General features: G+C 43.1%; 2 protein-coding genes across 3 annotated transcripts in view; one reads left to right on the top strand and one right to left on the bottom strand.

Moving 5' to 3' along the window:
• The first annotated feature begins 610 nt into the window (after positions 1-610).
• Positions 611-19,738, top strand: setd2 (SET domain containing 2, histone lysine methyltransferase). Of its 2 annotated transcripts, XM_031853126.1 has the most exons (22): positions 611-1,019; positions 2,389-2,510; positions 5,476-5,497; positions 5,586-9,619; positions 9,745-9,876; positions 10,232-10,360; positions 10,480-10,603; positions 10,715-10,792; positions 10,877-10,974; positions 11,132-11,264; positions 11,434-11,568; positions 11,659-11,787; positions 11,942-13,021; positions 13,152-13,200; positions 13,277-13,613; positions 13,725-14,538; positions 14,933-15,058; positions 15,640-15,776; positions 15,865-15,976; positions 17,043-17,117; positions 17,261-17,362; positions 18,002-19,738. In XM_031853126.1, the coding sequence occupies exons 2-22, from the start codon at positions 2,482-2,484 to the stop codon at positions 18,161-18,163; spliced, it is 8,037 nt and encodes a 2,678-aa protein (XP_031708986.1). In that variant the 5' UTR covers positions 611-1,019; positions 2,389-2,481; the 3' UTR covers positions 18,164-19,738. The 2 variants fall into 2 exon arrangements, with proteins under 2 accessions (XP_031708986.1, XP_031708985.1); XM_031853125.1 differs by lacking the exon at positions 2,389-2,510.
• Positions 19,739-22,202: 2,464 nt separating this feature from the next.
• Positions 22,203-26,734, bottom strand: part of nradd (neurotrophin receptor associated death domain) — an 8,266-nt gene continuing 3,734 nt past the window's right edge. The window contains exons 2-6 of the mRNA XM_031853127.1: positions 25,956-26,088; positions 25,421-25,774; positions 24,168-24,375; positions 23,895-24,037; positions 22,203-23,198 (exon numbers count right to left, since the gene is read on the bottom strand). Of these exons, the coding sequence (XP_031708987.1) occupies positions 22,885-23,198; positions 23,895-24,037; positions 24,168-24,375; positions 25,421-25,774; positions 25,956-26,088 (1,152 nt within the window). The 3' untranslated portion in view covers positions 22,203-22,884. The remainder of the gene's footprint in view (positions 23,199-23,894; positions 24,038-24,167; positions 24,376-25,420; positions 25,775-25,955; positions 26,089-26,734) is intronic.

Here is a 26,734-nt window from a genome sequence, read left to right as displayed (position 1 = left end):
TTTCCTGTCATTCGGTGTGTCTTTTTATACAAGAGGCTACTGCCCATCAACATGTTTTCCACTGTTTCCTTGCAGTAACAAGTCCCACACTCCTCACAATACATCATGTTTCATTGGGTCCTGTTTGTCCTAGTCGAGTTAATCCTGGTTAATCCTACATTTACCTTATTCCTCACTCTGACTATATTTAGAGATATACAGAGAACCTTCTCATGAATAGCTGTAAGACAAAGTAAGAATTGCTCGAGTGTTGTGTGGTAAGCACAAAATAAATATCAAAATTATTTCATTTTGTCAGACCATGAAATTGCCTGTGGGAAATTGAGAGTTGTATATGTGTATATTATTTTATTAGGTCGAAATTCAGACCAAATGAAGTTGTTTGTATTTTGAGAAATGTATTTTTGTGACACCTTACCTGACGTTTGTTCTCAAACAAGGTAGTGTAATGCTTTCAAATGTATATGTAGGCTATATATATCCATATCCATATCTATATATATATTATATTCTGTAGGTCGCTGTAGTTGTTGATGGCTCGGACCCGCAGTGCGCTCCAGGGTTCGCGCCAGCTACGTTCCCACATCATGTGATGTTGTTGAACACAGCAGCCACAGCCAAACAGACACTGTGAGGATCAGTGTGTGGAATAAAAAGGTATTTCAGAGATATGTTCACAATCCTTCAAGCAGATCGGGTTGTCCCTCTGATTGTAATTAACCGGTTGACCCAAAATTAAGACACTTTCTGGGGGCTTGGTTTTCTTGGAGATTCGTGTTCTTGATCTCTCAACTCTTGGCTAACTATGTGAGCTCATGCTAGCTCGATTAGCTCGATAGTACCAGCATTCACCCAGGCTGAAGCTGGGGCGCAGCAGCGGAGCCTCTAGCCGACGATCGTTTCCGACAGCTCCGTATGGATTTGACGTCGGCATACATTGTTGCTTGATGTTTTTCAAAGGGTCGATTACCGGTGATTTCGACGATGGGGGAACCTTGTGACCTTAAGCACTTCGTCAAGTAAGTACCTCGTGAACGGCTGTTTTACTTATTATTAGGTTGTGGTTTAGCCATGTTACTCCACACAAGTCGGACAAAACAACACTAGCTAGCATGCCAGTAAAGCCGGGTGCAGAGACTCGAGGGTCCATCATATCCTTAAATGGAAACAAATAATCAAACATTTCTTGCTTGTTTATTCAATTAAAACGTAACGAGCTCTCCACGAGACATGTCGTACTCTGACTTTACACCTTCGCCACCGATCATAGATCGATAGTAAAAACACAAGTTAACAACAGTAACGTTAGCGTAGTGGCCGCTAGCACAGTAGCCTAACCTAGCTTGCATTAGCTGCTAATGCTAGTGGAGTTCCGTCTTCGTTTTATAGAAACAAATTTGGTTACCTCTGCTGTGCAGCCGAAAAACCTGCCAATAGTCACACGGATTGCATTCCCAAGCATGTACTTGGTTGCTAGTCAGCGTTAACAACACGAAGTATACATTAAGCACAACACGAGCTAACGCTATCTTTAAAGATGACACTAGAGCTCTCTGATCGTGTTAGCTCACACACGGTAGCTTTAGCTGGTTCTGATATTTATTCTAAATCAGCGTATCAGTCGAACAGCCAACTTCATGCCATCTTACCTGCCAGATTACTACTTGTATATACGTATGACTAGTTAGGAAATTTTTATATAATAGTACACTGTATTGCTAGGTTTGCTACACGTCCTCTTAACGTTACTCGCTTTCATAGTGGGTAGAACTATCCTTTTTAAAGGCCATATTTAGGCTGGATCACATTCTCCCGCACAGGCCATGCTTTAGTTAGTTTCTTAATTAGCCTCGAAACAGTCACCGTTTGTTTTCACAAAAGGGTCGATGTGTTCCTACACATAAGGCTTCATTGTACACACAGCCTTTGTTTTCTGTAGGCCATTGGCTTGCGCTTGCTTTAACGTTACATGTCTGATAATGAGATGCGTGTTCTGAGCTCACCCTGCATCCATGTTGTTCATCTTCGACCATGATAGTACTACTGAGCTTTACTATTGTTGTTACTTTGTTGTAACCAAAGCGAGATATGAGGAGACTAGCAGCCCACCAAGCTGAGAAAAGGAGGGATCCTTGTTCTATAGATTACATCATTTTAAACGGTGAAACTGGTAATGTTATCTCTGCCACATTGCAACGAAAGATACCAGGAGTCTCAGGGAGGGAAGCCTGTGTTTTGCACCAGCCACATTCACTACTAAGCGCTGTATTTAATATGTCAACCTCTATTTGACGATGCCAAAATTACAAAAGTTCCTGACAGAGTAGCTGTAAAGTGTTGTGGACAAACCAGACTCGGTTCATTGAAACCCTATCTTTCTTTTGTCAGGTGTGGCGTCACTTTGGAGGGCTCATTTCTCTGATTTGGATTATTCTTGGCCAGCAGCCTCTTCAGGCCTACTAATCCTAGACGAGTTTCTCAATGGACACCCTGCTCAAATCAGAGATCAGGTATTAGACAGCACAAAATGCAACTCACAGTGTATGTCTTGTTCAGAGTAGTTTGATATGAAATCTAAAATAATTTTAGTGTAGTTTCCAAACTGTATTTTGTTTTGGATGCGGTCTGTGCAGATACTTTTGGCATTTATTTACCATTAAAACATCTTCATATCAAGGTCATCCCAAGCCCACGGCATTGTCATTATTTATGCACTGGTAGTTATTTTACAATTAAAACTACAAGACTATCCTCTGCAAAATGTCAGTTGTTTTCATCTGCTTTTATCCATTCATCAGGGCCAGTGACGGTAGTATACAATGATACACCTCTAAATAAAATGTGGAGATATGTAATTTATATTTCTCACATGAACAAAATTACATCATTAGTAGGAATGGAGACATTGTTTGGAGAAGTTATTCCAGGTTCTGTGATCAGGTATCAGTTTAAGTCACAATATACAAACAATGGATGACCGCAATGCTTGCTATTGGATGTTATGTTCATGTTTATTAGCTTGAAATATGAAACTGTTCTTCATTATGAATGTGGTGTAAAATACAGCTGCAACATCAAGCCTAGTAGGCCCAGTTCATTAATCATTTGACTGTGATCTGCTTGTTACAGAATGTCACAGCAGATGTGTCTCATTTTGAAGGTCACAGAGAGAAAAGGAAAAAATAAAATCTCAAAAGATTAAATGACCCAATTGTTACTCAGCGCCCACATTGAGCCTACCCTAAGGAAAACACACACACTATAATAGGGCAAACGGAGGAGCAGAAACCCAACTATTCATGTTTCTTACATGTTAAATACTGGCATCTCTGTGTTTGTGAATTATTGGCCTCTGCGTTTTTTTATTTATTTGCTGCACCAGTTGCAAGCCCAGCAATGTAGACAATTTAAGCGTTATGATGTGAGTTGGAGGTTGTTTCCAGGCTTGTTTTAGGGACCCTCACAGATATTCTACGTATAGCCTACTATATCTGCTGTTTACAGTTGTTCAGGGCTTTAGTCCGGTCCCCTTGAGGTCTGCTTACTAAGGTTCAGGCTTAGGAGTACACCACAGTAGTTTGAAAATTGATAGAACAGTAAGATAAGATAAACTTTATTGTCCCGAAGGAAATTTGTCTTGGAAACATACAGTAATTATGACAGAATCACAAAAAATGGTTAAATTCATGTTCATCCCATCAATACAGAGTTTCTCAGTGTTCTCTAATGAGTGACGAAACACAAACTATTTTCTGTCAGAAAACCTCATGGACCTGACAATACAAAGATTAAAGACGGACTGTCCTGCCTGTCATACAAACAATAATTATTTCATATGGCCTTTACTTTTTAAAATAAAAGAATGTATTTCCATACAGGTATTGCAGCACTCCCAAGTCATAGCAGCCATAGTGGATTTGTGAAGAAATAGTAATGCTTCATTTTTGGTCAGGGACACTTAGCCTAACCTCTGCTTTACTTTTTTCCAATCGTTCAATCGGTGCACCTAACTATTTCATTTTGTTGCAATAATGCATTTCACCGTTTCCTTTTGTGTCAGTTCCCACACACCTTGCTAATCTCTCATCATATTATGTAAATTGAAAATGGCAGTTTTTTAATCGCATACGCGAGCACTGCATCATTTTTCTGTTACACCAAAGTCATTCTCCTGTTATTGAGCAAGGCGTTGGCTTTAGAACCGGAGTTGGTTCTTCAATTAATATTTTATTTTAAACTGAGCTGTTTGATCTTCCTGTCCCCAGAACAAGCAGTTTAGCACTTGGCCTCAAGTTTTGGTGGATGCAATATTCAAGAACATCAACACCATAGAGTACTTATTCACCGTTGAGGAAGAAACCCTATAATAGTGATACATCATGGAGAATGCTGTTCAGACAACCAAAAACATTCATAATGAAAAAAGCACCGTTATTCTTCTGTTTACATAAATAACAAATTTTAGATTTTATTTTTAATTTTATTGAAGTTACAATGACCATGGCCTTTTTCAGCTATTTCATTGGATTGTTCTCCATGTGAAGTTTGGGATAATCAAGTATATTATTTATTTCCTGTCACTCTCCATAATTTATAAATGCCAAAAGTGGTTAAGATGAAATAAAAAAAGGATTCTCTATATGTCTCTTTTCTGGTGTGTGTGTGTGTGTGTATATATATATATATATATATATTTAAAAACAAAAACAGAGTTGCAGGTGGTGGAAAGAGAAGACCTAACACGGTTCTAGATTGGGCAGCAGGTGTTGCGCTTCGAAGTCATTAACCATTAGAACAAAGACAATATGTTCAAGGACATGTTCACATCCGTTTAGGCTACATTGAGAATTTTGGATTTGTATCCATCCTGATGTTCTTAACCCTTATCCTACCAACTGGGCTCAAGGCCCTAGAGGTATATGTTTAGTCTCACATGGGCTCTATTCTATCATTCCAATCTTTCATGACTTAGTCAATCAGTCTGTTCCTACTGACTTCATATCATTGTTTCCATATATTCTTTTAAAATAATTATTTTGAACACCAAGGTATTGGGGCCCCCAGTCAAAAGTTGCAATTGCAAATGCAGTCTATGCAGTTTTAATAGATAAAATCAAATAGATGGATAAACTGTGTGCCCTGTGTCCTAATTTAAAGTATCACATACTATCAGGGGGGTAGGGGCACCCTGTCAGTATTTTTAAAGGAGACGGGCACAGATGCAGCAGACGCATTTCCTCATGTGCTCTGTCTATTTTCTTTTTAGACAACGTGCAAATTAACTAACTTTAATAAGCTAATTATTTGACAGTAGTTTATTCTCGGGGTCCTCAGGGACCTCAGTCAGTAGTCCTTATATTTTGAATATGTTGGAAGGATGAGGGTTGGGGTTGTTGTGCTGCATGAACTGCGTAAATTGTTTTCTGTCTTTCCTCTCTCTTTCTATGTTCCCATGGTGCTCTTGTGTAACTATAGAGAGGAGGGGAGTGGTGCCTCGGTAAGTTTAAACAAAATTGAATGCCACGATGTCTAATTTCACGATTTTCAAAAAACTCAAGTTACAAGTGATTTCCCTTTTATTGTAGGTGACGGTGGAGGGCCTATCCAAGGCAGCTTTAATCAAAAGCCTGTCTCCCAGAGTCATGCTATCCAACCATCTCTTGCCTAAAGGGACCAAGATGAAGGTCAACTTAGAAGATCAGGATCGTCAGAAAGTGTCCTTCAGCTTTGCACCGACCAAGAAGCCACTGCAGAGCCCGTTCTTCATCCCTGCCAGTCCTGACAAGTCTGGCGCTGAGCCTAACACTGCCTCATCACAGTCAACCTCAGACAAAGAAGAGCAGAATACAGACAGCAAAACTGAGCAAAACCAGATACCCATTGTGCCAACAATAGCAGAGACACCTCCTGAAACACCGGTCTGCTCAGCCACCAAACTGAAAACGGACTTACCTAAAATGCATTTCAAGAAGCAAATTCTCAGTGTCTCTGTGACTGAGGAGAAACCAACATCTGTTGTGCCAGAAGAACCTCTCTCTCCTCAATTGGAGGTTCTGCAGAAACCAACAAGTGTAACTGAATTTCCAGTACCCCAGCCTCAGAGTGTCGTCAGTGTCTGTCCCTCTGAGAATTCTCACATTGAAGCCCCTGAGACAAAGGTAACTCCTAGCATCAAGAAGCCACCTGCTTCCTCAGGAAAAGATGGAGAGAGTTCCACCAGTGCTGAGCAGGATAGTAAGGTAGACAAAAGGAAAACCAGGTCCCAATCTGATAGTGCTCCCCCTGGCTCGGAATCTGATGGAGATTCAGGCCAGATGTCTTCTAGCCGCAAATCAGTTGACTCTAAAAGTAAAAGGAACTCTGACAGCAGAAGCAAGGAGGTAAAAAAGTCTTCCTCTGGTTCACATGTGGAGGAAAAGGAAAAAAGTTCCTCTAAGCGGTCAGAGAATTATGAAAGGTCTTCTAGTTACTCCAAATCAGACCGTGATTCCAGACACGCATCCTCACGTTCATCTCGATCAGACAAAGATCGCAGAAGGTCCAGGTCTAGATCACGTTCTAGATCAAGAGGGTCGCGGACAAGTTCATCTCACTCTAGATCAGAGAGATCCCGAGGCGACAGAGGATCACGATCCGAAAGGTCATACTATCATGAATCTGATCGAAGATCTCACCGCAGTTCTCCACGTAGAGAGAGAAGACGTTCTCGCTCTCGCACCGACAGAACTCGGGACAGCTCCGACTCAGAGGATGATCATAGGAAGACACGGACAAGGACAAGTGACTCCAGTAGATTGTCCGCCCATTCAAGCTCACATAAAGAGTCTAAATCATCTTCCTACTCCAAATCTGAGAAAGCCTCTAAATCTGCAGATTCTCCTCACTCTTCAGAGTTGGATAAAAGAACACAATTGTCAAAGTCTGAAAGGACTTCAAAGCGACTATCGGACTCTGATTCCCAGCGCAAGTGCTCTCCTGATCTGGACTCCAGTTACCGTAAATCTAGCACCCATCACAAGTCAGAGACCAACAGCAAACCCTCTTCTTCCAGTATGCATACCCACTCTCAAACATATGAAAAACGGCAAAAAAGCAGCTCTAGCGACACTGAGGCAGATCATAAGGGAAAATCGCAGGCCTCTGACAAAAGATCTGGCTTGGAGGAGAACTGTAAAAACTCACTAAAGAAAACCAGCAGGCCTGACTCGAAGCAGATGACCCCTTCTAGATCTTCTCAGAAAACCAGCGGACATGATAGACAATCAAACGACATATTTCACAGCCCTGGCGAAGCACCGCCGTGTACAAACGTCACAGGATCATGTTCTCAGAGTGAAAAAGAAAAATCAGTTTCCCAACAAGTTGGAACTGAACATTGTAGTCAGGATGTTAAGGAGATTGTCTCATATACTGATAAGATTTTGCAAGACTCGTCATCCAAGAGATCAGAAGAAGCTAAATCAGATCTTGAAGTTGAGACCTCAGTTATAACCTTAAGTGAAAGCCTAACGCATGTAAATGCATCCCTGGAAAACTTGACCAATGTGAAGGATGGCCTCTCTTCTAATATTCAACCACATGTGAACTCAAAGGCAGCTGTCTTAAATCCATGCATTAGTGATGATAGTATAATATGCAGCCAGGACAAGAAGGTTGTTGACTGTTCGCTCGGGCTAAAGTCCTTACTTGACACAGCTGATATACCTGTCACCCACGATGTCCAGCAGAACACTAAACCAGAGACTGTTGAAGTTTTGACAGTCGACAAGCCGTGTGGAACAAGCTTGCCGCTCATATTTGATTCACCGTGTCTTGAATCTGAGGGTCAGCCGATACTTGAACAGCAAAATATGAATACTGTTAAAAAGAGCAGCAGTGCTAACAAAAGGTCCCGATGGGATATTGTCGGGCAGGACACCTTGGAGAGTGATAATTCACAGAGGACACTTTGTGCGGAGAGTACACCTAGTGTAAAAACAGTGATCTCTGTCAAAAAAATTGAGTTTTCTAAAGACAATACCCAACAAGACGTTAAAGATACTGCTCAGCAAGAAGCTGAAACACATTCCATACTGGTTAAGCAAACTGAGATGTCTCAGCAGAAAGTTGGCTCAGACAGCAGATCCATGACCGATAAATACAAAGACCAAAGTGAGCCTTCACGAGCGAGCACCAGCAATGACCACTGTGACTTAAAACTGAGTGTTCATCAAAAAGCAAACAGAGACGAGCCTCTGCGCCTAAATGATATGTCACAGGTCAACAGAGCTGCAAAGATGCAGAGTTGGAATGGCGGTGATCACGAAGACCAATCCAAGGGCAGCTCTCACAAGAACAGATTGAGTAAGAGAGCATTACTTAATCAGCATGCATTAGGAGAACAGAGCGAGGTCAGCGATAGTGACAACTCGGAGTATGACTCCGATTGCGGCGAGGCGCTAAAACGATTGCACTCTGTGGTGGTGGTGCCAAAGAATTCTTCCCTAACAATGGAGTCACGTGACACTGGAGCTTCCGCATGCAGTCTAAGGAGAAGTTCAGAACTGCAGAATGTGAACATCAATGAAATCCCAAATCAAGGCACACAGCAAATGCAGGGGAGTCCCTCCGCATTCACGGAGACCGGTGCTCCATGTGCTGGTGCAAACGAATTATCCCAACGCAGTATGTTGTGTCAATCCCAGAGTAATATGATCGATAGCACCAGTCACTCGGAGGGTTCCAGGTCCGTCCGTGTGCAGCCTTACGCGGCCGGTGTTATTGGTGCCCATGGCAGTGCCACAGATCACGCCCACAGCCTTGATAATTCCAGACAGTGTGAGCAAGGGCACAAACAGCATAATGTAAGCAGCAGAGGTGAAAGGATGTACTCCCATTACCAACACGATGATTTCTCCAATGCTGACAATATCAATGACAGGAACGGATTCAGCCTGGGTTGGGATTTTTCGCAATCAGAGCAGCCCAGTAGTACATACCAGCAGCCAGATAGCAGTCATGGGCCACCGATACAAAACACTAAACTGACTGAAACCCCTCTGAAGGAACAGGAGCACAGGCAGAGTAATGCCACCTGGAACCACCAATCCCCAAACACACAGACTAGCAGACAACCCTACCTCCATGTGCATGAACATTATCAGGATCTTGCAGGTGAAATTCATCCTGACTCTCTAACTAATGACCACGACGAATACAGCGGGGATAAACTATCTGACCTCAGTAAAACAGCTGTTGAATGCAGTGGACCTCACGCTCCTGGGTCATCAAGCTTCGTACAAGGGCATGAAATAAGCAGCAATAGCAGGGGCTCTGCTGTGCCGGACCCCCCTAGAGAAGACAATTTTAGACCCCACAGAGGCCGGGGCCCTCCCAAGAAGAGGCGGCCAGAGATTGAGTCGGATTCAGACAATGAGGCGGAAGCTGGGCCGGCAGGCAAAAGGGACCGTCACGGAGATGCTGACGGCACGAAGGAAAGTCATGTCAAAGCTGAGGTGCAGCGTCCAACACTCAATCTGCGAGACTTTCGAGACAGCAGTAGATGGAAAGAGTTTTCCAGGTCCAAGAAGATGCCGCCTTACTTTGACTTGATTGAGGAAAACATGTATCTGACTGAGAGGTACGTTGTTGTCCAGCCCGACAAATTGTTTTGTTCATACAAAGAATAACCTCATTACAAAAAATATTCAAGTGCTTTCAGGCTTGAGTTTTGAGAGGTTTTTTTTTTTAAATGTATTTTTGCAGAAAGAAGAGCAAATCTCATCGAGATATCAAGAGGATGCAATGTGAATGCCCGGTGCTGCCCAGAGAGGAGCGTTCAAGGGGAGTGTTGGCATGCGGGGAAGACTGTTTGAACCGGCTGCTAATGATTGAGTGGTAAGTAGATTATTATACATAAACACAGCATCTAAGAATCTAGGTTAGGATATGGCCTGGAATTACAAAATACTTTTTTTTTTTTTTTTTGAATTAGTAGTAAAATGATTGCACAATGAGCGGAGAATCTGCCTTTATCTGATTTTCAACTACCTGACAAATGTGTTGCTTTAGCAACAGTAAAACCTAGTGTACCTAGTAAGAGCTGGATAGGAGTCAGTATAAATCATGCTGTTTAACATCCAAATTCAGCGAATTTAACAGAGTTAAGCCTGTTAAAATATGGTGATTTGCAATCAAAACTTTGATCCTGTTAAAGTATATGTTTTGAACTCGGTTTTTTTGTTTTTTTCAGCTCCTCACGGTGCCTGAATGGAGCATACTGCTCCAACCGACGCTTTCAGATGAGACAACATGCAGACTTCGAGGTTATCCTCACAGAAGACAAGGGCTGGGGTCTACGGGCAGCTAGAGACTTGGTTCCGTAAGCCACTTTTAAGTGTTTTTCTTGCCTGTGACATTACAATATTCACAAAGATAGTAGTAATTTAGAGCGACTTACTCCATTTCTATTATTTTATTATATTTTTAATTCTATTTCAGAAACACCTTTGTGCTGGAATACTGCGGGGAGGTATTGGACCACAAGGAGTTCAAAACAAGGGTGAAAGAATATGCTCGCAACAAGAACATCCACTACTACTTCATGTCTCTAAAGAATAATGAGGTAAGAGATAATGTGACACATTGCATTTAATGTTAATATTTAAACTGCAATCTGGCTTAATGATTCAGGTAAAGTGGTAGTAATAGTTGACATTGCTTTATGTCCCTTCAGATCATTGATGCAACGCTGAAGGGGAATTGCTCTCGGTTTATGAACCATAGCTGCGAGCCCAACTGTGAGACCCAGAAGGTACAGGGGCCAAATATACAATACTCTTTCAGGTTAACTTCCTGAAAGCTGACTTGCCTGATGATCATTTTTATCCCAATCCAGTGGACTGTGAATGGCCAGCTTAGAGTCGGGTTCTTCACCTCCAAGACGGTGACTGCAGGAACTGAACTGACGTTCGACTACCAGTTCCAGAGATATGGGTACTGTTCCTCTGCAGTTGTTTATGTCCACACTTGTATTTTATGCTGTTTGTGTTGCATGTCTGACAACAGTTATTTTGTGATAATTTAATATCTTCAGATTAATGGATTAATAAAGAGTGGTTATTTACCTTTTTCGTTTTCTCTTTTTCTACAGCAAAGAAGCACAGAAATGCTTCTGTGGAGCACCCAGCTGCAGAGGCTTCCTGGGTGGGGAGAACAGAGTCAGTGTCCGGGCAGCTGGAGGGAAGATGAAGAAAGACCGCAGTCGAAAGAATGCTCTCACCACGGTCAGTGCTTTCAGTCATATCTCATAGTGTGTCTTCTCATTGCTTTATATCTGGCTGCCAGTAATGCTAAAGTGGTTGCAGGTTTGTCCCTTGCCGAAACGTCTCCAAGACAATTTCTCCAAGTGAAATGTGTTGTTTTTGATGATGACATCACTTTGTCCTTCCTCAGGTTGATGAGGAGCTTGAGGCGTTATTGGAGAATGGAGAAGGCCTATATGATGAGAAACAGGTGGTGGCTCTCTGCAGGCTAATGGTCCGAGTGGAAACCATGGAGCAGAAACTCATCTGTTTCAAGCTCATACAGGTATGACCTGAGTGGTTGATGCCTGTTTTATATTGTTGGTATTTGTTATTGTCATTTGCATCAAGTAATATATATGTTTGTGTGGCATAGGATACTCAAAATCCATCATGCCTGAAGCAGTTCCTGGACCATCATGGATTGTCTTTGCTGTGGATCTTCATGGTGGAACTTTCTGAAGCTAAAGGCAACAGTGCCAATAACATCAAACTGCAGTTAGAGGTGACATATGCCATTTGAGTTTGCATTGAAACATTAATAATGTTTGTTACATCTCACTGAAGTAATAAGGATTTTGAAAATGCTCAGAGCCTGTACGGTCATATACACAGCCCTTTGCTGTTTGATGGCTAATAATATAGGATTCTGCTTACAGATTATGAAGACCTTGGCTGTGCTGCCTATCTCTACTAAGAACATGTTGGAGGAGAGCAGAGTCCTTAGCTTCATCCAGCGATGGGCCCAGACAAAAACACTCCCTCACCCTGCTGAGATGGATGGCTACTCCAGCGAGAATACCTCCCGTGCTCAGACACCCCTCAACACTCCTGATGGGTCCTCCACCAAACTGGGACCAGAATTGGATGGTGACACCTCGAAACCTGCTGTGTACCACCGCCTTAAAATCATCAGTGAAAACAGTCTGGACAGCGCACTCTCTGATGCCAGCAAAGCATCTGATGGGAAGGAAGAAGAGGAGGACGAAGAGGATGAGGAAGAAGATGAATCCTCACATTCAGGACTTCCTGACGGCAAACAGTTGAACGCCGAGCCTGTTTGCGAAGCTGCGGATCCAACGAAAGGAACGACAGAAGAGTCGGTGAAAGAGGAGGATCCGATCAAAGGGGAGAAAGAGGAGGAGACGGGGATGAGTTTAAGTAGTCAACAACAACCTCAAACTGAGGAGGTAAAACAAGAAATTGAGCTGGATTTGGAGAAGGAGATTGAGATTAAGGCAGACATGAGTGAGGGTCAAACAGGTGAACTCGAGGGGCCAAAAGAACCTAGTGAAGAACCGGAGAGTGGGGAGGAGCAGACCAGTCAGCCAGTGACAGAAAAGGCTGAACTGGAAGGAGACCAACCCGCCGTTGAAGTTCTCGAGCCAGAGAGTCAGTCCATCCAAACAGAGGTTGCTGAGCTTCCAATTGAGCAGCCTTCAGAGAATATGGAGTCCCAGGCAGAGACGCAAGAAGCTGAGAAACCTCCTCCAGGCAGCGAGGCGCAAACTGGTGAAGCTCCCACTGATGCAGCCCCAAGCTCTGAGACCCCCGAGGCCAGTGTTCCCTCTGAGGTCATTGCGACCCCCGTGGACCCATCAGTGATAGGAACTCCTTCTCAGGATGAGGAGGAAGGTGTCTCAGATGTGGAGAGTGAGAGGAGTCAGGAGCCCCAGCTCAGTGCATTGGACATTAGTGGCATGGCTGCCAGGCTTCTGGACAGCTGGAAGGATCTGAAGGTGAGCTCAAACCGATTCACTTTTAAAGGAAGACGTTGTGAAATGTGCACAGTAATATTTCCTCTTTGCATGCTATTGTTTTCTGAAGTTTGAAGTCAAAGTTTAAACTTTGTTGTGCTTGCCCTTTCAGGAGGTGTACAGAATACCAAAGAAGAGTCAGGTGGAAAAGGAAGCAAATGGTAAGTTTAATCCAAAGCCAACTTTTGGCCTCGGTTTGTTTTCCATTTGATTTTGGCTAACTAGATTTTCTCACAGATCGCAGCCGAGATCGAGACGCAGGTTTGACGCCACGCACAACTTCTGGTAGCCGAGAACGTGAAAGGGAGCGAGAAAAGGAGAGGGAACGTGACAGAGACCGGGATTATGACAGAGACAGAGATCGAGAAAGGGATCGAGATAGGGATCGAGACTGGGACAGGGACAGGGACAGGGAAAGGGACAGAGACAGAGATCGCGACCGAGAACGGGATCGTGATCGAGACCGTGATAGAGTCTCTGACAAAACTCCACAACGCAGCATCGAGAGACGGAGGAGACGCTCAGCTTCACCACCCTCATCCTACGAGAGGAGCAGCCGACGCACTGAAGAACGGTAAGAATTATTTTCTTTGCGGCGAGTGTTTTTCAAAGCATACTGTAATCTTAGTCATGTCATAGTAAACTTTTTGCATTCAACTGAGGTCTTGTTCTCTGGATTTTTAAGGTTTGACACATCTAACAGCAGCAAGACACGGGGCAAAGAGCGCAACAAGCTATCCACAGAGGAGCGCAGAAAGCTGTTTGAGCAGGAGGTTGCTCAGCGGGAAGCCCAGAAGCAGCATCAGCTTCAGCAGCAGCATCAGCTTCAGCAGCAGCAAGAGCTTCAGCAGCAGCAAGAGCTTCAGCAGCAGCAACAGCTTCAGCAGCAGCAACAGCTTCAGCAGCAGCAACAGCAGCTCCAGCTCCAAACTATGGCTTATGACCCTGCTCTGGCCTATGCCTCCAGCCCTGGCTTCATCACCTACCCTCCTGGATATCCCATCCAGACCTTTGTGGATCCTACTAACCCCAATGCAGGCAAAGTACTGCTTCCTACCCCTCCGGTTGACCTCACCCTGACCTATGAAGAGACACCTCCTCAGCGTCTTGTCTCAGACCTGGGGCTGTCCTCTCCATCCTCTACTTCCCAGGCCACTCCGGTCTCTAATCTCTCTCAGCACATTACCACCACCGACCTCGCCACTGGCAACCCCCAACAGTATTCCCAGCCCACTGTAGCAACTCAGGACGCAGGCGTAGCTGTCCTCTCTGTACCCGCCCAGGTGGCCCCTCAGGTACAGAGCCAGCAGAGCTACACCACTCTCTGGGATCCCACAACTCAGCAGGCAGTGACTGTGCAGACACAGCCTGCACAGCAGTACGCCACAGCCCCACCACCGCCCCAGACACAGACAGCCATCTATTACCAGGGTCAGCCATGCCAAACCATCTACAGCATCCCCACCGCCTACCCACAAGCCAACGCTCCCGTCATACAGGTAGGGGGCTCTTTGCCTGGGGCTCACATCCTCTGGGGATTTTGCTGTACTTGGATTTTCTAATTGCTCTATAGTATACAGTGTTGAAATGTATTTCTGCCATTAACCTGTGAAATTGAAAATGTTTGTGGTCGATCGTGATATGTTACTTTAATAGTAACATAATTTGCCAAACTACTTTAGTGTCTTTCAGCAGTATGTTAAGCTTCAAACAGAAGCAAAGTAATCAAATATGGTTTGGAAAAGAAAGATGTCATCTCGGTACAACAATCATGTAACTCGTGCATTGCTGCAAACTTTTAATCCATCATGTGTATGATAAACTGTTATTGAACGTGATTTCTGAATGTCCATAGTAACTGCGTAATCTGATTTGGATTTTGTGTTTCTGAAGGCGTACACTGAACCCACAGCGAGCTACCTGCATGGCCAGCCTGTGTATCCTGGCCATCAGCAGGGAGTGGTGGTGCAGCAGGGAGGCACAGTCACCACCATCGTCACATCCCAAACTGTCCAACAGGTAATTCATGCACACTCTGTGTCTAAAATGGTGTTTTATACTTGAAACGGGACGATGGGGCCAGACGTAACACATTGGCTGATAATTCACAACTGCAAACCAAATGGATATTTGTGAAGGAAAGATATATTATCTTGAGCAGCGAGAGGTCACATTATAGAGTCACTGTTTTGAGGGATGCGATGCAACAGTTTATTATTAGGTCTCTGCTTTGGGATTTTTAGAAATCTGAATAATTCTGTATGTGATTCTAAGGAAACTTATTGTCTCAGTGTTGCCACAAGGGGGTAGTATATATCTAAATTATTCAGCTCTTACTCGCTACAGATGTGGGTCCTGTCCATGTAATGATGAAGTGACTTTTAAGATGCGAGTAAAGATGGAACAAATAATGAAAAGGGCTCCATTTGTAACTACGAATCTAAGTGCAATGCAGTCATATAGGACTTTAAACTACATTTAAATGTGCAGCTAAAGTGAATCAGGTTCTTTCTCCTAGCAAAACCCAAAAGAGGTACTTCAAAGAGAAGCTCCATGGATTTTGCTGCTGATACTCACTCTCCATTTCTTCTAATCTCTAGGAAATGATTGTACCCAACAATGTGATAGACCTGCCTCCCCCCTCTCCCCCCAAACCAAAAACCATCGTCCTACCTCCCACCTGGAAGGTGGCCCGCGATCCTGAGGGCAAGATCTACTACTACCATATTGCCACAAGGTAGGCATTGCTGTGAAGTGTGTTTATGCATCTAGAGCCTCCCTGCATTGTGTTTTTCTATCTAACATTACATCCCTCTGTGCATTAGACAAACACAGTGGGACCCTCCAACCTGGGACGGCTGTAGTGACAACACTAGTGTGGACCATGAATCTGAGATGGACCTGGGAACACCCACCTATGATGAGAATCCTTCCAAGGTATGCTGTTTGTAGGGATCGTTTTCAAAGTGTGCTTCACTTTTTTTGTTTGGTTCCCATAAAGTATGTGCTTGGATACAGAACATGATTATAGTGTTTGTTCCTTCAAGTGATTGAAGATGCTGCGCAAGAGAGATTACTTACAGCTGTGTTTTAAAAGGGGAAAAAAATAAAAGAAAAACCTCAGGACGACACCATATTCAGTGAGTGTTATGTGCTCGTTGATGACTTGCAAAATGGCTTCATCAGAATCTTCATGGAGACATTCACTCCTCCCCCTGCTCAGCTGTCCCTTAGCCTCAAGGCCCTCAGGGGAGGGGTGGCTCATCTCTTCTTCCTCTGCCTCGTTTGTTTTCTCCTCTGTTCCTATCCTGACTTTGAAGATAATAGAAGCCATCTGGAAGAGCTAGCATTCATTTATTTGCGTTTTTTTTGTTTAATAGTTTAACCACGTAAGTGTCCCTTTTGTCTTTTAAAAAAAAAAAGATGCAATTGGGGGAAAAAAAGCTTTAAAATAGAGAGATCCATGTTTTTCATGCAACATTTTCCCGCCAACAGCGACAAGGTCATGGACCATTTCCCAGCAGCATGTGTTTAGTCCGTGGTGGTGTTCACATTCAGCACTGCGGCACATGCTCCGCACTTGTAAAGCGTCCCAAAGTTAACCGTTTGTGGATTCCTCGCCCTGGCACTACGTTAGTGTGAATCCTTGGTGCTTGCTTTTGATCCTCACCACTTTGTTGTGGGTAGAGGCAGTCAGCTGTTGCCTGCTTTGCCTTTTGTTGTTGAAGGCCGGGGCCAGAGAGGCCGCGCCCTGCCAGGATATCCCTGCTTTGTGTCAAGTAGCTGGTGAGCAGGTGCTGTTCACTGGCCTTGATAGCTACTGTTTCGCAGCCAGTTGTCATGTTTGATTGAGCTGATGCACAGGTGTGGCCTCACTTGTGATTTTAATTGGAGAACATGACTCTGCTAGGTTACGTCACTTTAATATGGTTTTACTATCTTCCACTATAGCTAAGAAAGTGTTTTAATCATCTCATCCATCTCGTCTATGATGTCCTTACAGTTTTCCACAAAGACAGCTGAAGCAGACACTTCCAGTGAGCTGGCTAAGAAGAGTAAAGAGACATTTCGCAAAGAGGTAAGTCAGAGTCTTTGTAAACATGCTTTAAATTTCCAAACCTCTTCTAGCCACCCATGCAATTTGTCATTTGTTTGGACATATTCTTCTCTTTGTAACTCGTTTCTTTTTCCTGTGTGTGTGTGCGTGTGTGTGTTACTCAGATGTCCCAGTTCATAGTGCAATGTCTCAATCCTTTTCGGAAACCAGACTGCAAACTTGGACACATCAGCAACACAGAAGATTTCAAACACCTGGCCAGAAAGGTAAAATGAAACAATAAGGTGTTTACGCGTCTTGTTAGAGCTTCCATTAATGCAGAGAAGTGGTAAACCTTTCCTCGGCCTCTACGTAGTCGGAGCACAATGAAAGTATCAGTCAGTGTTTAACTTTAAAGGAAACGTTTTCAAAGTTTCCTTCAAACCAGAACTAAATTGTTAAAACTCCCACGAATTCTTTTTCCAGCCAAATGTTTTTGTACTTTGCTTCTGGAGGAGACCGAGAACACATTGTAAATGTAAACCATTATCTCCTCTCTTTTGTTTTACTCATTCCTTTCTAAAAGCTCTTTTCAACCAGTGTTTCTTCAAAGGGCAGCATTCTTTTCTTTTCCCCATGGCTCCTGGTGTGTCCATGGATTCTGTATGTAGGAAGTGGTTTCAGTGCCACTCGGACATACCACGACTCTGAGGACACGGGCACAATAAACGGAAGGACGAGTTGGGCTTTGCTCATTTAGAGATTGCATTTTATTGTCTACCATTATAAAGAACAAAGTCTCTATAAGAGAATTAACCAACCAGCTGCTCTACCACAACTCGTACACATTGTAATTATATAACTTACTGTAGTCTTGTTACAAGAAACATGTCTAACTCTTTCCTCGCCTCTCACCGTTCCTCTAGCTAACTCACGGAGTTATGAATAAGGAGTTGAAAGCTTGCAATAATCCCGAGGACCTCGAGTGTAACGAGAACGTGAAGCACAAGACCAAGGAGTACATCAAGAAGTACATGCAGAGATTTGGCACCGTGTACAGGCCCAAAGAGGACACGGAGGTGGACTAGCCTCAGATGTTACACTTGTCCTGCTCTAACACAGGAGAAGCACAGATTTGCCTTTCCATTCACTCCTTCATGTATGTACTGGCCAGCCTGAGCCTTGAAGTAGTTTCTTACGCATATTTTTGACTAAGAATTGCACTGCTGCCCAAGAAGCTCTCCGGGCCCCGTGGATCACAAAGGAGCCCCTCTTTCTCGAGACTGACGGAGACTCGAAAACTCCAGGTGCAGTGGCCTCAACGGGATGACACTGCGGGGTGCTACAGAGACTAATGTGTTCACTGACTGTTTTGATTTTAAGCATATTTGTTTATCATTTGTGGCTCTTAAATGTTCCCGAGACGATCACCTCAATTCCACTTTTTAAACTCTTCTAGCCCTGAATGAGGATAACTCAATGTTCGCTTCGGTATGATATTTATCAGAGTCTCTTTGTTACTTTCCACTGTTAAAAATGGATCAATGACAGAACAGTCCAGTGCTTCTCCCCTCCCACTTCCTTTTTCATGTGCACGCTTCAACCCCTTGACACTGACTCTATCTGGTGCTGCTTTTAACTGGCCTGTGGAGATCCAAGCTTCCGCTCCTCAAACCCTGCCTTCTTAACCACAAGACTTTGGAGCCTCTGTTGTTTTATGAATGCATGATGTAGGCTGAGGTTTGAGTGGTATCCTGATGGACATTCTTACATTTTTCATGTCTCCTGCTTTGAGTAATATGCCCTCCCTGGGATGAGCTTTTACTCACAACACACTTAGGGATCAGCCAATAAACCAGCAGGTTGGCAAGATGATCAGTATGTCTTTTATGAATTTATGTATTATAACGGGTGCAGGGTTTAAATGCCATGTTTGATGTGCTGTTTCCAGTCCAACCCCTATCCCATCTTGTTCTACCCGGATTCGTCTTCTTACAGGAATTCTACTGAAAATGAAGGTTGTAGCATTGCAGTTTTAACGGTTTCTAAACATCTTGTGTGTTCTGGTTCTTTTTTTTTTTTTATCAGTTATTCTTAGTTAAGCAACACTTAGGCCGGCCTTGCTCCACAAACTCGCTCATTAATTTCCAAGATTTTTACGTTTGTCAACGTAGTTTCATTAGCATTAGGTCACCGATTTGTTGCAGCCTATTAAATTGCATTAAGCAAAGTTTCAACATGATGTATATTGCTTTATATGTGAATATATTGAATAATAGATTTGGGAATGTTTAAATAAGCAGACACTTTGTAAGAGGACTATCATTTCGTGATTGAAAGTGTAAATAATGTGTAAAATTACAAACGCTGTATGCAGGAAAGTAGGGTCGGGGAGCACAGGGAGCCCACCCACTCATCCTCACCAGCTCAGCCCTCCTGATGCAGCTCCCACATCAGTCTGTCAAACTGAAGACCCCACTCACTCACAGCCCTCTATTTTATTTCAGTGGTGGGGGAGATTTTCAAGTGTTTCCTTTTTTTTGTTTTATTATTATTATTTTTCTATGTACAGAGGAAGTTTCACCCTGTAAGTATTGTGGAAGCACATTGTCATACCGAGTGTACAAACATTTTAAAAGATAATAAAACATTTTGTAAAATGATATCCGTTTCCCAGCTGTGCAATTGAATTGAGTTCTGTGTCTGTTAGAGAGACTCGAGACGGATCCGAGGAAATGTGAGTGAGATCTCTGATACATGATTAACTTCTGACTGCCAATCCTTTTTTAGATTGTCTGCCTCCTCTAATAAGGGGTGCACATGGCATGAATGGCACTACAGCGCACAGGCACAGTGTTGAGCCAGATGTTTGGCCCCAGTAAAGGGAATCCAAGTGATCGGCTGCCTTCATTAGAGACGTTCACTGTGCTCTAAATATGGAGACCCGTGACGAGTGAAGAGAGGCGCTGCTGTGCTTCCCCTCTCTCTTTGGTCCCAACCCCCCTCCCAGCATTATGCACATTCCGCAGCCCCATGCCTGTGTGCTCCAGACCGCAGTTAAGCAGTCCCGTCTGGAGTGTGTGACGGCATCTAATGCTGCCCTAGGCCATGCAAGATGCCTGCTCCCACTTAGAACTGAATGCAAAAAGATCATAAACAGATTTGAGTTAGCAGAGGGGAGCAGGGATCCGATTGTGCCTCCGAGAGAGAGGAAACTTTCCTCCTGAACATTTTGGATGAAGCTATCATTTTCATTTCACCCTCAAATTACCAAATACCTCCTAACTGATTTACCTCAGGGTTTTGGATAGGAAATGTTCTTAAACACTAAATCCCTTGTTAAGGGGTAGTATATACCAAATATGCCCAAACTTCCTCACTGTGTAATTCATCAAGTGGGTTTTATATTTTACTGTAAGTGACAGAAATGTCTTCAGGACTGTGGTTGTGCTACAGTCATTTTCATATATATTAAAAAAAGGTTGTTGCCATTTGGTGGAAAAATTATGTTTCTGTTGCTTTAATCACAAAGGCATATAATATCCAAATGACATGAGCAATGCCTGATTTTATGCTAAACTGCTAATTGTTTAGGGCCCTTGGGAGTTATGACACAGATATCTGAAAGTAGAACTATCTAAGCATCAAACTGATGTTATAGCAAGCTATTTTAAACCTATATATTAATTTTATTTTAGCTGAGCTATCCTGCTTATAGCTAACGATAACTAATGGCTAGCTGTCTAGTTTAGCCATCCATTACTTAAACCTATTTTACCTTCAGCCTATCCATTGTGTTTTGCTAACGTGAACTATTTCAACTGTTACTTTTGGCTAACTTGTATTTCAACCACTTATCCATTACTTTGTACTATCACCATGTATCCACTAGTTTAGCAAGCTCACCACCCATTAGTTTAAGCTAATTATTTCAACTGTAGTTATAGATATCAGAAATGTTTATCCATTACTTTTAGTTATAACATTTAACCATTCATTTGAGGTAGTTCAGTATCGAGCCAGTATCCAACTCTGTCAACTGTTTATACTTTACGGTAACTATTTGAACAGTTAGTAAAACATTAGTTTTCGCTTTTTTAATCATTATTACTCAGCCATCACGCTTGCTAACCAGCAGACCTATTCAGACACGTGTCTTTTTTCTTTCTAGCTAACGTTACTCTACAGTCTACAATCACACCACAAGCAACTTCACAAGTACGCATGGGGAGAATCACTCATCTACAGCAAAAAATAAGTATAATCTCGGGTGCTTCTGTTACAACAAAAGAGCACTGGCTTATCAAAGTTATTTATTATATGAATAAAACTCATACAAAAACACATTGAGGCATACAGAGAGGAAATATATATACAAAACCATACATGGCTGTCATAAAAAAAATATCAAACCATCTGAGGCCATCACGTAGTGTAACTAGCACACTGCAGATGTTCTCATAGACTTTAAACAAGTTTTATTCTTAAAATAGTGATGAAATAAATACAAAAGCAAGATAACTTAGGACACCAGCATTGATGTTAACAGTGTCTTTGGATTTCCTTTTGTGTGTGTGTCTAATATGAAAAAACAAGGTGACAAAAATGGAGCTGTGTAATATAAATGCAAGGAGAATATATTGTCTATTCCTTTCATTCAGTCTTCACAGCCATTACTTATCAAAACAATCAATATTTAAGATATTTACAATCAAAGATGGTTATTAGGAAGAGCTAAGATTGGTGTTTTTATATTTCACAGAATGTTTCATTTTTGTGTCTTCTAATGAGATTTAAAACATCACTGGTGCAGAATATATCCTCAGTGTACATAACTACCAAGGCTACGTAGTGACTGCAGCAGAAAAAGAAGGAAAAAAACAACAACAGTACAAGGCAAAAAAACTTGAACAATCAAATGAGTAGTTCCCATCTACACATTTAAAAAAGTCTTCTTAGCAACTGAAAGCATCGTTGGAAAGATTGATAACCCTTAGTTTGGTTTCTTGGGTTTGCTTCTCTTTTCAGGCGGGCACTTTGCATGGAAATGATCCCAAACGAGGAGAGTCACATCATGTCGGAAAGCAGTGTTGTTGGACCGTCTCATTCTGGCAAAAATCAACCAAAGAGATTGCTGATGTTGTAGTTCATGAAACAAGGCAATTAAAAAATGACAAATGTTATGATCTGAGCCGTATTGGTTTACAATAGCACGAGGAAGGCTGGTATTTTTAGAGGCAGTGGAGGATAAATCTGATTTCTGTCCAAATAACATGTAAACAGTGGTTTTTAGAATAATCACACTTGTGCAACACATGTAAACACATCATTCTGTTTCTTGTCAATACGAATACCAACAGTCATTGTCGTTCTAATCCAACATGACCAAGTTTCTGCACTGTCCATTGAGCAAGGCATAAGGCTTGACCAGAACTGAAAACGTTGTTCCCTCAGTAGTGGCAACAAGAGGTCGTAACATACTGTATATTGAGAGTTTTCGTTGCCGCTGGTAAAATGGTGATTTGCTCAGTAGCGATAACCGGCACATCCCAGGAGATTCTTTCATGCAGTTGGATCAATGTAAAATCAAATGGTGACATAAACTGGGGCAAAGGAAAGTGATACAAGAATATGTTTTGCTCTCTTAGTAAAAAAAACTGAATCACAAGTGTCCAACAAAGCAATCATGAACCATTAGTGACATCCTCCAACAGTGACAGAGGTGTTAATATCAGAGGGCCTTCCTTGTCATTTCAATGAAAGTTCTTCACTTGAGTCTGTTAGTGTCATACGTGTGTTTGAGGAGCCTTCAGACCAAAGAAACGCCCTGCGTGGGGCAGTTAAGAGCTGTGACCACATCGGGCCTCTCAATGCGGGCCAGTGCAGAACACAGCAGTCCCAGAGTGGAACCTTCTTTCTGGGCCCAGTTAGAGAGGAGTGTGTGAGCAGGAGCCTCTCCATGCTCAAACAGGTCCAGCTGTTCAGGCTCATAGCCCAGCGCTGCGCCCAGCTGCCTCCACCCCCGGCCCCCTCCCTCCTGCAGCAGGCGCTCCACCTCTTCCTGTCTGTGGGGGGGTAGGTTGATGTACAAACGGTTGTCCTGTTTGCTGTCCCTCTTAGTACCTGTGGAAACAAAAAAACACAATTGTGCTTGTACTTAAAAACAATAGAAACTGCTTTTCAATAATAATAATAATCATATAATTAATGGATATTAAACTCCAAATGACATGGCAAATTAAAAGCATAGGTCTAACGATACTTTAGAATTCTAAATTGCATCGGTGTGAATAGAAAGCTTCTGTGTCATTATCCTTGTGGGGAACATCGGGAAAATAAAGGTGCCCTGTGGAGTTTTCTTGTAAATAAACAAACTTATATTTAGATTAAGTGTGCCTTTCCAAAACCCTTGGTGTGTATCTTTGAGGCCTAACAAAGTTACTTCCTCATAAATCATTTCCAAAGCCAATTTTTGAAATAAAAATTATGCTTTTCACTGGCACATTGCTATGTTTCTTGGTACATTACTGCCATTCTGTGCTGGGATAGCCTGAAGCTGGTACCAGGTAAGCACATACATAGACGTTTTTGTGGGTTTGCATAATATACAAGAAACAAATGGGTGACCCACTCACAAACACACTGCACAATAGCCCTGCTAGTGGGCAAATACTCCACAGGGTACCTTTAAAAGAAAGTGGAGAAGAATAGTGCTCTGTCTGGAACTGAATTTTCCTTTTTCTAAGAGGCTACAAAGCCTTTCTATTAGAAAGTACCAGTCATTTGAAGTTTATTAGACAAGGGCTGTGTCTGCCTCACCTTTGCTGGGCTGGTTGTCCTGTAGGCTTTGAGAGTCCAGAAATACACCACTGTCACTTTGGAGCTTTTCTCCCTCCGGAGATGCTCCCAACTCAGCTGCACGGGCCTTAGAAAGAGCCCTCTTCTGTTTACAGGATCTCCAGCTGAGCAGAGCCGGAAAAACAAATGTCAGTAAAGCTACACAGAGTGAGCTTTTTTAAATCGCAGGGCCAATCTTGTTATTTTCATTACATCCATTTAAGGATCAGGACCCATTGCCTAGTGAAAACTCACCATTTATAAGCCACATAGAGAATCAGACCCAGCACCACGGCAGCCAGAACAGAAACGTAGGCCAGAATGTTGTTGCTGCCTCCCTCATCCTGCGGTGTAAACGTATCCGTTCCCGGGGCCGGACTGGTCTCCCCCTCCTCAACACCTGGCCAGCGAGGAGCATCAGACCCACCCAGAGGAGGACGAGACAGAATGTGCAGCTTCTTATCTATTGAGAATGAGAAAGGGAGAGACATGTCAGGGACAGTGTCATTGCATCTGCACATCAGAAACACATTTGGGCTGCATAAATTAGGGGCCTGAAATAATTCCATAGAAGCCTGTACGCCTGAAGTAATGATAGCCTCAGTCATCCTGGTCCCCTGGGGGTTTTGAAACCTTTCATTGTCCCTGTTTTCAGCCTCGTTCTCCCTCCTGCGGTCTGACTATTTTAGGATCAAACACTACACGGTACTGTGCTGACCTCTCGGGGGTCAAAGGGTCATGACATATGGACCCAGAGTGTGTACAGACGACCTTACTCCTGGAGAGCGAGTGTAGCCATTCGGGAGGAGGCGGACTAGTTGTCAGGGTCAGCAGCCTCCCTTGGCCTTCAGGTTCTTGGGGGCAGTTAACCTAAAGACCTGTCAAGCTCATACCAATTGGATTACAGCACTTAAGTGGGCTCGTTTTTCACTGCTCATGTTTCTCAGCTCAGAGAGTTCAGATGAGGAGTGGATGCAGGTGTTGACCACATGTCCTTGTATTCTCAGAGACCCTCCCACTCCCTGTCCCCCTCCCTTTGGCTCATTCTTTTATCTTTTTATCTTTAACCATTGCTGCTTTCCCATGCATAAGATGCATGTAAGGGATAAGCCTGGCACTTCTACTGGAAAATTCCATTAAAAAAACAAAACCAACAATGCCTTAGTCCGTCCAGTAATTTACTCAAACAGCCCATTTTAGAAAACATTACTCAAACAGGAGAACATTGTTTGTTGGAGACAATTTTCAGCTGCATATTTGGAGCGTTGGTAAGAATTTACAGCAGCAGGACAATGACTGTAGAATTGATTCAAATTAACTACGGTGCCCGTGTAGTTTTTGGACAACATTGGAGGTGTATGGCACAAAGGCATGAACTATCAGGCTTTGGCTACACAGAGAACACTTGTTTGTTTTTAGGATCAACGTATTATTGATGTTTTGTGTGTTTTCATACAGACTTGGATTTACAAATTCAATGTATTTTCTCATTCTTCATTACAACTCACCCATGCACAGTGAGTCAGAGTTGGGCATGCAGTGCCGGATTTCCACTTCACTGTCGGAGCACTGGGTGCAGGTCTGGCAGGGTTTGGTGCTAATACGCTCCTCAGAAAATGTTCCCGGGCCACAGATCTGGCACTGCGTGTCTCCCTGGGGACCACACTCCCGGATAACACCCTCACTACGAGTGCATTTGGAGCAAGGCGCGCACAGGTCGTGGTTGCTCAAAAAGAAGAAGCCGTTGTCACATTCACATTGTGTGTTTTGAGTGGCAGAGCAAGAGGCCACCATGGGAACACTGAGTGGGCACTTCGCACAGGGAAGGCAAGGACCGAGATCTTCAGATGAGGAAAACGTTCCTGGAAACAGATAACAAAATCAGTGTCAGTCTGGAGTCTTTCTCTCACAAATATCAGCTGCAGTGATGATACGTGGTGCCATTTAAATCTTCCAGCCTCTTGAACAGATGACAGAGATAATGATAAGGCAGGTAAAACATATTCCACATTGGTGCAGTAACATTAGATTTCAATAGCTTACCCTGTGGGCATGGTGTGCACTTGGTATCCTCTTTCCAACAAGCCGCCTTCAATCCGAAGCCAGCAGGACACATACTGCAACACTGTCCTGATTCAGTGAACTGGCCACTGGCACAGGCATCTCCAAGAGCAATCTACAGCAAATAAACGACGGTTAGAAAAAAATACCACCACTGTGTGGCTCAACAAATACTATTTTACCTCTCAGGCCGTTAAGAATCATCAGTCACAGGGTTCATATTCAATTTAGGCAGTCGCCAAAAAATAAAACAAAACAATAGTTTTTTTTTTTCTTTGCAAAGACATTTTGTTGCTTAAACAACATGCAGAAAATCAAAAACACACATCCCACATCCCTGTGCAATTGAAGGAGCAGGGAACAGGGCGAACTGTAAATTGCCTTTTTCTTATCTTTCTATCGGCCTCAGTTTTCACCATTAAAGTGCTCCGATTCCTTATCTGCAAGTGGGTAATGGAGAGCCCAGCTTGAGTTATGACATGAGGGATAAATCAGACATTCCTAACGGCCTGTGCAGCGGGGCTGGTGCCTGTCAGGAGTGGCTGGCTTTAATCAGATGGCTTTAGACCAGTGGAAAGAATAAGACATGAAGGGGTGAAGAAAAACACTCAGAAAAGGAGGAAGGAAGAAGTAAAAAGAGCTTCCGCCCTCCCACTCATTCCAAACCATCGTGAGTGACATTGTGTAACTGTGTGTGTGAATACAGTGTATGTGTGTGTTTATTTCTTGACATCAGAAAGGGGGGGGGGGGGGGGGGGGGG

This window comes from Anarrhichthys ocellatus, unplaced genomic scaffold, assembly GCF_004355925.1.
Source record: "Anarrhichthys ocellatus isolate YVR2014 unplaced genomic scaffold, GSC_Weel_1.0 scaffold13, whole genome shotgun sequence".
Taxonomy (NCBI): Eukaryota; Metazoa; Chordata; class Actinopteri; order Perciformes; family Anarhichadidae; genus Anarrhichthys; species Anarrhichthys ocellatus.
This window is presented reverse-complemented; position numbering and strand designations above follow the sequence as displayed.

Bases quoted from the DNA above. Each gene is read 5' to 3' on its own strand.
- setd2 (XM_031853125.1), top strand. From the start codon at position 985: ATGGGGGAACCTTGTGACCTTAAGCACTTCGTCAA. The intron at 10,793-10,876 runs GTACAGGGGCCA...ATCCCAATCCAG, and splicing joins CCAACTGTGAGACCCAGAAG to TGGACTGTGAATGGCCAGCT. The intron at 17,363-18,001 runs GTAAAATGAAAC...CCGTTCCTCTAG, and splicing joins TCAAACACCTGGCCAGAAAG to CTAACTCACGGAGTTATGAA.